Source organism: Python bivittatus, unplaced genomic scaffold (genome assembly GCF_059951505.1).
Source record: "Python bivittatus isolate LINGU-HERP-01145 unplaced genomic scaffold, Pbiv_v1 ctg000580_np1212, whole genome shotgun sequence".
NCBI lineage: Eukaryota > Metazoa > Chordata > Lepidosauria > Squamata > Pythonidae > Python > Python bivittatus.
Window position 1 is genome coordinate 652,091 of NW_028277087.1, and position 10,751 is coordinate 662,841.

Genomic DNA, 10,751 nt, shown 5'->3' on the forward strand with positions numbered 1-10,751 from the left:
GCTCCCTTACGGATATCCATTGCAGATATACAGCATAAGAAGATGTCCACCAGGTCCTCTAACACATAATTTGTTATCTCAACTGTTATCTCAAACTAGGTGTGTATGAAATATCTGCATCTTTGAGACACACTTTTCTGTGCTTTTATAGTGCTAGACACATCCGGAATCCTGAGATTCTTTGGGGGGATATGCCAGGATGTACACCAACATCATGTCCATACAAATTCATGCACATAACAGAACAGTGTATGCTGGGTTAGATTTGAGTAGCATTGCCCAAAAGCATTTATTAAGATTTCCTTTCTGGTTCTCCAGAAGCTTCGGAAGCAGCAGGTTATTCATCGGTGGCTTTCAGCTCTGCATTTCTTATGATCCTGATGCTGAAAGAGATGATTTTCCTCCCTTGGCTGGATCTGGGATGGGAAAGGTAGCGAGCTGGGTGATGCCGCATTGATCTGATCCTTTTGCCATGCGCATGTAACCTTTCTCACCCCAAGAAGTGGACCAGCTGTGAAGGGAAGAATACAGAAGATTTCTTTCTGGAATTCTGCAGCACAGCGAGCCATCTATGATTCTAGCTGAAATTCAGGAATATCCAAAAGCAGGGTACAAGAGGATTATTTTCACCTTCTGTTAACAGGAAGGCAGCCATCTTTAAAAGAGGAACTACGGCAGCAATGGACCAGCTTCCTGGTCCATGGCGTCACAGGGGATACGCAGCATGATTTCAGGATGGAAACCAAGCGTAAGAGGATCTGTATGTTTAGCCTGCAGAAGAGACAGCTGAGGGGGTTGATGTCTGAAGGGCTGTCACATAGAAGAGGGAGCAGACATATTCCATATTGCCCCAGGGGGCAGGACCAGACCCAGAAACATTGGGCTAAAATTACAAGGAAGGCGATTCAGGCTAGACTTCAGGAGGACCTTCCTGACTGTACAAGCTGTCAGCCAGAGAGATAGGCTGCCACTTGAAGTGATGAGCTCCTTCTCTAGAGGTCTTCAAGTCTGGATGGAAGTCTGTCAGAGATGTTCTAGTGGATCCTGCAGCGAGCGGTGGTCCAGAAGGTAGCCAGTCTGGAAAACCTCTTGGCTTCAATGAGAATTCATTTGCAATTTCTCACAACACAGCATGATATCTTCCCAGGGAATGTTGAAAGAAGATAGGGGTTATAAGGGAGAACCAATCCTGAGAATGTTGTTGGGTGCTCAGTTGCCTTGCCCACCCTTTACAGAAAGGTAAGACACAAAGTTTGATGACCCAAGAGCTCCAGGTAAGAAAATGTCTTCCATTTTGTTTTCTGGTTATGCTACTTGGGACAGAGACCCCCTTCCCCAACTAGCATCCTCGATATGAGTTGAACTACCACTCCCACCATCTCCAGGTGCTTCATGGGTATTGTAATCCAAACCAACTGAAGGACACTCTTGGGGGAAGCAAAGTTTATGTGGGAAAATCCCATGGGAAGAATGAATATGTAATACAATAGTTGAACTTCTCTTTTCTTGCACTTCTGCAGACTGACATCTTTTTCCTCACCTGTTCTTTAGGATCCAATAACCCGAGCTGGAGTTGTTATAACCAATAACCAGCATAGCATGAGTCAACTGTCGTGGCCCAGACCAGTGTTCTTTAAATATTCCTGGACAGAGAGAATTAGAAATGACCTAGTAAAAACATCTGGCAAAAAGAAAAACCTGTGCATTTTGGCAGGCTCATCAGGATTTCCAAAATGGCAGCCAGGTACCCCACCCCATCTTAGTTGCAGCACAGATTTGCAAGAAAGGTAGGCCAGTGTTTCTCAACCTTGGCCACTTTAAGCTGCATGGACTGCAGTGCTGGCTGGGGAATTCTGGGAGTTGAAGTCCATGCAGCTTAAAGTGGCCAAGGTTGAGAAACACTGAGGTAGGCCTTTTTAATAATAGCACCCCTAATTTGAAACATGCCTTATCGGAGAGGCTTTCTCCTAGGCCACTCAGAGGCTGTTCAAACCCTTACACTATAGTACTATTTCCCAGCTTTTTCCAAGGAACCAATCCCCTAGGACTATATTGATCAAACCAATTTCTTATGTTCAATAGGCGTCCTTTTTTTCCCTCCTTGCAGTAGTAGTTACGTTTAGCAGCTATTTTATCCTGTGCCGGAAGAAAAAGATCCACTCTAAATAATAAAGAACATTGACAAGGGTTTATATAGTTCTGGTGTAACTCTCATGAACGTCTCTGAGCTTTACTTCTGAGTAAATAGAGATTTTCTGGAGCCCTCATCAGATCCTTTTGTATTTCAGAGAATAACCTTAATCATTTCTCCAGCCTTGTACATTTCATCTTCCTGAGTAAAATCACAAAGAGGATTGACGGGGTGGTGGTGGTGAAAGCAGTGGGGTTAAGTTAGTGGCCACATCTTCTTTCATGCATCTTGATTCTTTAAAGCAGCTTTTGTTAATTAGTGGTGCTGCAGGTGCAGTTTACAACTTCAAGTATGTCTACTGAGAATGGTGGATGGCAGTCCTTGGGATCACATTCCCACCCACCTATGGAGACCAGATATATTTTAAATAGAATATTTTTTTACACTGTCATCAAATGAGCTATGTTCCAGGCACCACTCCTGCCATTTCATCTCCCAGAGGCCTTTCAAAACCAAGGAGCTGCCTGGGATTGGCTGGCAGAGAGGCTGCTCAGATGTGATCAGGTCCATAGCCGAAAACACCACTTCTGGCCCTCAACTGATTCACCTGCCAGATTGTTGGGAGGATCCCCAAATGCCTTCTGGAAACCAACAGATTTCATAAGACACCTAGCCCTACAGAAGGAAGAAGCAGTAGTCAATCACACCTAGACCAGGAAGTGATCAGACCACAACAACAGGAATAGGGTAATACCCTCCACATCTGGATCATGCAACAACTGCTCAGAAATGAACATAAGGTCTAATGTGACCACACACATGCATCGCAGCTGAGATAACCTGGGACAAGCCCATGGATGTTGTGAAGGCTATGAACTCCTGCGCTTCAACCTAGAGGATGAAGGCTCCCAGGACTACCGGATGAGGGATCTCCACCACCAGGCCAGCAACCAGGTCCAGGAGCCCAGGGAGGATCCTAAGGAATCCACCAAAATGACTTCCAGCTTATTCTTATGGCTAACTGCACATTCACACCTAGCTACTTATGAAACAGTAACACTGGCCACAGATAGGGTGTCACAAAATATCAGTGCCACCCTTCCTCCCTGGCCCTGGTGTCTAGATGGGTGCAGGATCCAAAACCTAGTTGGAGAAATCAACATCAGAGCTCTCTGTCAGCTAGGTTTTGTTAACACAGTAAGATCGGCCTGCTTGTCCAACACCAAATCATTCATGGATGTGGTCTTAGTACAGATAGATCTGGCATTAACCTGCACCAGCTTGAGGCCAGCGCACCAAGGATCCAGCTGCCAGGTTCCCAAGGAGAGTGTGATGGACTGGAATGGAGGAAGGGGGTGTGAAAATGGTGCTCTGGTCTCCAGAGCAACGCTCTGGAGATAAGTGGAGAAAGTTGGCGCATCCCTAAACATTCCAGAAGATAGTAGAGAGTTGTGCCTGGGAACTACTGGTCAGTCCGAGAAGATTCTGTAAATAAGCGCTAGCAAATAAACCTTGGTGATTGAACCTGCACGGTCTCCAGGAGTTCTTTGGGCTAGGCCTGACAGAGAGGGAGTCAAGTCAGAAGAAGAGACTATCACTAATCTGGAGGCCTCTCTTCTCTCTTAGTGCCCTCCGTTATATCTCCCCAGGCCCAACACAATCAGGATAATGTAGCCTAGGTCCCCCCTTCAAATCACCCCAAGCCCCAACTCCCTGAAATATGGGAGCCAATTTCCCATCCCAGTCCTCGCATCTCCCCATTCCACCCAACCCTATAGAGCCAGCAGTCTGACAACAAGACCAATCATACAAACTCATAGGTAGAATAAAGGAAGTAGTCCGCCTCCTGTACGGGACACAGGGAATGGCCTTGAGGGACAGAAGGTCAGATAAAAGAGGCCTGAGTCCACGGCAGGAATGTAACTTGAGCAAACGTCTGACAAGCCTCTCCCCAGTTCTCACGAAGATAAAGGGAGGGAGGAGGGAAGCACATTCAGGCTTGCAAGATTCTGTTACTATAGCTTTACAATACTGACCTACATGACATTGGATTCCTACTTTGATCTACCTTGGAGGGCTGGCCCCTCCCTTCCCACCTCTATGTTCTCTACAATAACAAGCAATACAAAAACAGTGCAGAATCCAAACCAAAACACATCCATCCAAGAGGGACACAATGCCCAGAAGACACTCCCTTTATCCCCATACATCCCAGGCCCCTTCCCAGCCAGCTCTCCCACTGCTGGCCAGGCAGTCCTCGCTCCCCCAATCTCTCACCCAGGGGGCTGCACCACCCCAGACAGACCAGCTCTATGAACTCCACTGAGACACCATAGGGATCCAAGGGGAACGAAAGGAACACAGCCCCATATATACATATATCAGGTATAGATGCTAAAGGAGACCATCCTGGGCCCAAACCCAATTGCCAGAATCCCCAAACATTGGGGTCCTGGAAGTACTTCTCCCTGAGTACCCCAGCCCAGTGTGATGGGCTGGCCCAGCTAGCTCAAACTTTGAGCCAGAGAACCCCCATTTTGTCCATCTTTTACTCCTGAAGCCCCTTTACCCTACATTGCAAAATTCTTGGAATAACCAAGTGGTTCCTGTTACCAAGGAACTCATATCATCCTGACCCAAATCAGCCTTAGACTCGAGAGCAACTCCCTTTTCCTGACTAGATAAGTTTAAACTGCATTCTCCAGTTGACCTTATCAACCAAAGATAGAAGGGGAGGGGGCTGCCACACCACAGCAAGAAGCCCATCGCTGGCAAGGGTCTGCCCAACCAGGGGTGTGAATAATTTACAGCCTATTGCCTGCTAATGATCACGTGCTTTTGTTTCCACCAGTGTATAAAAACTACGCTGATTTGTGTTATTGGGACTCTTGATTTGTGACTTGGGTCTCAAGAGTGCCTCTTTGTCACTGTGCAGAATAAACAGGTTGCAATTTCCCCATTTGTGTGTGATTTTGGCTCTTCACACCAGGTGAAAGATCCCAGCATTTGACTGGTCGAATCCACAGCTTGGCCAACAAGCGTGTTCCACAAAAGATGGAGCAAACAACCCACAGTAAAGTCATAGCAAAGGTCCAGGAGAAACAAGATGACAGGCCCCCTCTCATGAGGGCCATCTATCTCTCCTGCACAGCCACTCCTCTTCCTCCAGAATCACAAAAAGATCCACATGGTTCCAGAGATAGACAACAAATACATGAAGCAGCCAATGATGGAGAATTATTTATTTATTTATTTATTTGTCACATTTATATGGCCGCCCATCTCACACGACTCAAGCGACTTGCCCCGGTAGTCACCAAGGTGCCCGAGCAGGTCCTAACTTAGCAGAACCTAACAAACCGAAAACAAATCAAAACAATCCAGCAAAACTAACAGAAAAAGCTCCATAACCTAACCTAAAATAAACTAAAAACTCTCCTTGTGCAAAGGGCTGACCTCCCTGTTGCCATCTTGGGGAAAAAAATTACCACTTCATAGTCAGGTGGAGTATGGGCTCATCAGTGTTGAATAGTAGTTGGTGGAGGAGATGGCAGGAACCACAGGGCCCCAATGTGAGTCTTCCCTACTCCACAGGAACCTTACCTGACTTGTAGTAGTGGAACTTGGAACTCCGAGTATCTACTCCAACAGTAACTGGACCAATCATGGCCACAGCCCGCTGAAGGCTATCTTCATCCTTCTTCATGATGAAACCAAATCCTCTACATCTGGTGACAGCTTCCTCAGGATCATAGCGACAAGTCTGATTATCCTGCAGAAAAAAAGAGTTATCATAACAAAATGTTGCTGTTGATGGGCCTAGGAAGGAATTGTTTTCATTTGTGACTAAAAGTGCTTCCATCCTCTTGCTGGGGGCATTTTCAGCTAGAGAAATAAAGCAAAGTAGTTCAGTTGAAGCATGCACAGGAATGGGCTGGGATATACACAGATTTACTCATATATTACCATTCCAACATAGGGGTAGGTTTTCTCCGAATTGATTCCTCCTTGTTTCTTCACATACTCAAAAGCTCGGTGCATATATCCACCCTGGCATCCTGAGTTCCCCTGCTCCTCAGAGCAGTCAATAAGGTTTTGTTCGCTCAGCGAGACCAGCTTCCCCGTCTTCTTGAAATGCATAGCTTCCAGAGCGCCAGTGGCACTGAAGGACCAGCAAGACCTACACTCACCCTGTGCAAAAAGAAAGCTGGAGTGACCCACTGAACATCTGAAAACTTTATATTCCTTTAACAAGTTACTTGTTCTCAATTCTTGGTAGTAGGCAGCTGAGTCTGGACAGCATTGACACTTTGGGGATGAAGTTAAGAGAGGAAAGAATTTAGCTTCATCTGCAAATCTTCCTGAATCAGTCCAGTTCTGACTTGTGGCAAAAGGGGCAGAGGATAACACCCCTCTTTTCCTTCAAAGCATCTCAGTCGTCAATCCATGCTTGCCCAGAACCACCCACCAGGACCCACCTGATCTTTGACCTTGGTAACACCACCTTTGGTTCTCCAGTCCATGCTGTCAGGAATCTGCAGATTTTCTGAGGATTTGAACATGATCATGTTGTCTCTAGTTACGTTATCTGAGTCAGGAAGCAGGCAATGCAGCCTCTTGTTCAGCTCTTCATTGGTCTGAGGAGAAGAGCAGTCTTAAAGAACTCTATTTCCAGTTCCCATCTTTCTCCTTAAAAGTTTTATCCCACGATCTAATGCAAAGAATATATGTTGTGAACAAAACGATGCCCTTCTCGCCAACCCTGTTATCATAGAGGGTGTTCGTGTGTAATTGAATTAGTCTACTGTACGCATTATAATGTACGAACTCTTGATGGAGACTGCTGAGGTGGGAAAATATAATCATTTGTTCTTCTGATCTTTTCTGCTGCCTGCTACACCAATCAGCATCTTGAATGGCCTGACCAGATGTCCTCCAGGTGATTCCAAACTTATGTTTAGCATAAGTTTCAGAATTTTAGTCTGGAGTGTGGATTTAGGGATGTTTTGGTCTATGTGTGTCTGGACCAGTGGTCCATTAAGTCTACAGGGCAGGCTGGATCTGACACAGTGAAGTATTTCCATAAAGTGTAGCCTCTGAAGCGGTTAACTAACTCTCTTGCAGTTGCCCTTGGGACTCTCAGAGAGCCTCTCCCCAACTGCACCTAAGTATCCCATTGGCACAGACATGCCTCACCAACCTGTTTCGTCTTCATCTGGCCTCCAATACATACCTGAGGCAGTTTAAAGCTATATCAGCGTTAAAATGGTATTTTTTGCCTTAAGTAGGTAACAAGCCATGTGTTTTACGGGGTGTACAATTTGATGGGCTTCATTGACCGTTCAGTCAGGGTCACAGTCAGGAGACCCTGAGGGGGTGGCACCAGACCAACACCAAATCACCATCTTAGGCTGGGTCAGCTATATCCCTCCCTTCCAAACCCTGGTTCGGTCATCTAGCGGTGTTTTGTGGAGGCAACATCTTGTTCTTTTCAAACTAGGCTGTCCCCCCTGTACTTGCCAGGTCCGCAAGCTGATCCCCTCAGAGATCAGAGATATGAGCAGTGGCAATGGGAGGCCTATATGGTGAAGTAGAAAAGAGAGAGAGAGAGAGAGAGAGAGAGAGAGAGAGAGAGAGAGAGAGAGAGAAATGGTGCTCTCTCTCTCTCTGCCACTGTACAACACAAAGCCCTCCATATTAGTCAGTTGTTACTCAGATGCTTTTGAACATGAACTTAGTCCTGTTCCAGGTTCACCCACACGCAGTGCAACTGTCAGCTATTAAGGTGATTCAGGTCTCCTAGCCAAGGATCAGCTTAGACACCTGGCAGGTAAAATGCTACCTTTCCCAGTCTGGATAGTAGACTGGGAGAGATGGTAGATGGGGGAATGAGTTCAGATAGATGGCTAAACATGTCCAGTCTTTACAAAGTAAAAGTATGCGTTCATAAGCACTGTACTATTAGAATTCCATACTCAGATGGAATTTGCAAATTAATTATCAATAACTATCACTAGTGGCCTTTGGCTGGGTCTGCTAGATGTCCTCTTGGTATCCTGAAGCTACAATAGGACATAAATGGAGCCAGGTGGAAGAATTGGAATCACACGATCATATCTATAACACTGATGATTGAATTCAAGTTCTTCAGTGGAGTGGGCTTTAAAGCTAGCAGCGATCCAGGCTTACCAAATCGCCAAAGTGGTTCATGCCGAGCCAGTAGGTGTGTTTCCCCAGGTCCGCCTGGGTGTTATGGTCTTGGATCATCCGCAGATTCTCCTCCCACACAGCTCTTCGGAAGGCTTCTTCCTCCTGCTGGGAAGCCAAGACCAGAAGACCCCTTAGTCCCATCTGCCTAAACAAGTGCCAGTGATGAGGCCTATAACTAGCGTTCCTCTCCTCCTTAAAATGGTTCTCGGGCTAGGATTCAATTCTCTGGGAACACACCAAACTCCTTTGATTTCCAGCTAGCAAACATCTTTCCTTGCAAGGTGAGATAGCAGAAAGTAACCTTTTAAACATTTCTATTCTAGGTTGAAGCCAAGGTTTTTGTTCAGTTGTTAAGTCATGTCCGACTCTTCGTGACACCATGAACCATATTGCGCCAGGACTTCCTGTCCTTCACCGCCTCTCGGAGTTTGCTCAGTTTACAGAACTGGAATACCTTAGATGAAAGTAGGATTTTGTTCCTTTGGGACAGAGCCTACGGAAGACTCTAAGATCAGCAATAGTGACAGCCAGCTCAGCTCCTGTTGCTTCAGAATTGTTGAACTAAAATACAGCTATTTAATCTGGGTTCTACTGGAGCAAACTCACCTCGACATATTCTTTACTGTGAGTGGCCTTCCAGTCTCTCCATGTCCCCTCCAGGCTTGGATCCAGCGCTGTGGACAAAGTCCTCAGGGAGACCAACCAGGTCAGGGCCACCACCGAGATGGACAGCATTGTCTTTCTCTAGGAGAAGGAAGAGAATTGAACCACCCGAGAGCCTGGCCGAGGGGGCCGCGTTCTGGGAATTGCAGGCCAGCAGCACCCGGTGGGCCACAGGTCCCCACCCCCGATTTACAGTGCTTAAAAAAAAGAAAAAGACTAAAACTTTTCAACTTCCGTTGCTGTCAGTAAATGCTTGAACCAAATGAAGATCATGGAAATCTCTGGAAAGTCTAGTCTAAGGATAAACTGCAAGATTATGGAGCTCACCCCAAGCTGGTTTCCTACGTAAGGCAAAGGGACAATTGTTAAACAAAGCGGCAGCAGCCCCTTTTATAAAAGGCAGATAATATAAAATTACCACTAACTGACTTCTACAAGGAAATTCTTCACATATCTCTAGGTATCTTTGGAATGCAAGGCCTTTTGTTTTAATAAGATAATGTTCTTTTCAATCTCTCTTTCTTGGACATCTTGTGTTGGGGGAAAGCACCATAGCTTCCGAAAAGCCACCGTGGAGGCGGCTGAGCTGATTTTCATCTCCTATCCCTGGAAACATCTCTGCATTTTTGTGGTGTTGCAACAGTCTCAACGTCCTAAGAAGAAAAACGCCATGTCTGATTTCTATCTAGCTTCTCCGCCTGCCTTGGTCATTCCTAGAAGCGCGTGCTCTTCCGAGCAGGTTATTCAAAGTCAACCACAGTTATTACTAATCGTGGGGGAAAATATCAATTTAGTTCATCTTTATTTGTGCAAATGTCACGTGTGGTTCTTCAACCACCAACCTTTATAAAATTAATAAAATTATTAAGACTTTTCATTTATCTTTTCCAGACATGCGTTCTACATGCAATTTTGGCTGGCATAGGAAAGCTTTTGCAAGCAACTCTCTGAACTGTAATGCACTCTTGTACCTTACGCTCATGAAAAGATGCTTTTCGGTAGATTTTAAAATTATTACTTGCATGTCACATGGCAAAATTGGGCCATATTTCCTTTTTGGCTTAGTTTAAGCTTTTAATTACTCTATTGTCTCAGGCCCCAGGCAAACCTTAGGCCTTGTGCTTCTCAGCAAACACTTAGGACTAATCTACAAGATGGCAAGTGAAGAAAGGGGTGAAGAGCTAGAAACAGACAACAGATGCCCACTAAACAGTGACAATCAGCAGAACTGCCAGTATCTGACTCCTTTTCAATTTGTCTCTTAGGGCTCTTTCAGTTGTTAGTCTTTTGGTGGCCTAAGACTTCTGATCATGGACTTTCAGTGAACTGGGCTTTGAGCAGTCTGAGAATGGAATTTGAGCAGGACGCTCTGAGGACAGGCACGGTTCTTGCTTTGCAGTCCACAATGCTTGGGGAGAAACAATGGCCGATCACTGCCTGCCCTTCCTGCACGTAGAAGAGCACAGGTCTGCTCAGGGGTCTCCTTCTGACCAGCAAGGAGCGTGTCCCACTCCTACCCTTCACACTGAAAACCGCTCCCATCCCCATCTGTAAAATTTGTAGAAGCTAGGCGTTTTGTCTTTGTATATACCGTTGACCTCTCTATTTTCTGCTCCAGAATTCTCCCAGGGGATGGATGTCAGGCAGCTCGGTCTGCAGTTTCTTGATCTCCCTATTCATGCTTTTGAAGATCAGAACAACAATTTGTCTTTCTCCAGTCTTCTGGTGCAAGCGCTCCAGGATTGCT

General features: G+C 45.8%; 1 protein-coding gene across 4 annotated transcripts; it reads right to left on the reverse strand.

Moving 5' to 3' along the window:
* Nucleotides 1-260: 260 nt before the first annotated feature.
* LOC103049668 (cathepsin L2-like) lies at nucleotides 261-9,763 on the reverse strand. 4 transcript variants are annotated; one of them, XM_088149312.1, is made up of 8 exons: nucleotides 9,332-9,754; nucleotides 8,948-9,085; nucleotides 8,321-8,446; nucleotides 6,610-6,768; nucleotides 6,098-6,322; nucleotides 5,735-5,903; nucleotides 1,541-1,643; nucleotides 261-511 (listed from the first exon to the last, which is right to left on the reverse strand). In XM_088149312.1, exons 2-8 carry the CDS (start codon nucleotides 9,074-9,076, stop codon nucleotides 370-372), a joined length of 1,053 nt encoding a protein of 350 aa, XP_088005438.1. In that variant the 5' UTR covers nucleotides 9,077-9,085; nucleotides 9,332-9,754; the 3' UTR covers nucleotides 261-369. The 4 variants fall into 4 exon arrangements, with proteins under 4 accessions (XP_088005438.1, XP_088005439.1, XP_088005437.1 ...); XM_088149313.1 differs by having other exon boundaries at nucleotides 8,321-8,443; nucleotides 8,948-9,759; XM_088149311.1 differs by having other exon boundaries at nucleotides 8,948-9,755.
* Nucleotides 9,764-10,751: the final 988 nt, after the last annotated feature.

What these genes read in the sequence shown, in the direction of transcription:
- LOC103049668 (XM_088149311.1), bottom strand. Translation starts at nt 9,076, where the DNA reads ATGCTGTCCATCTCGGTGGTGGCCCTGACCTGGTTGGTCTCCCTGAGG. An exon ending in CCTACCCCTATGTTGGAATG is followed by an intron (nt 5,904 to 6,097) that starts GTAATATATGAG and finishes TTTTTTCTGCAG; the next exon opens with GATAATCAGACTTGTCGCTA. An exon ending in TATTGGATCCTAAAGAACAG is followed by an intron (nt 512 to 1,540) that starts GTGAGGAAAAAG and finishes TTCCCTTCACAG; the next exon opens with CTGGTCCACTTCTTGGGGTG.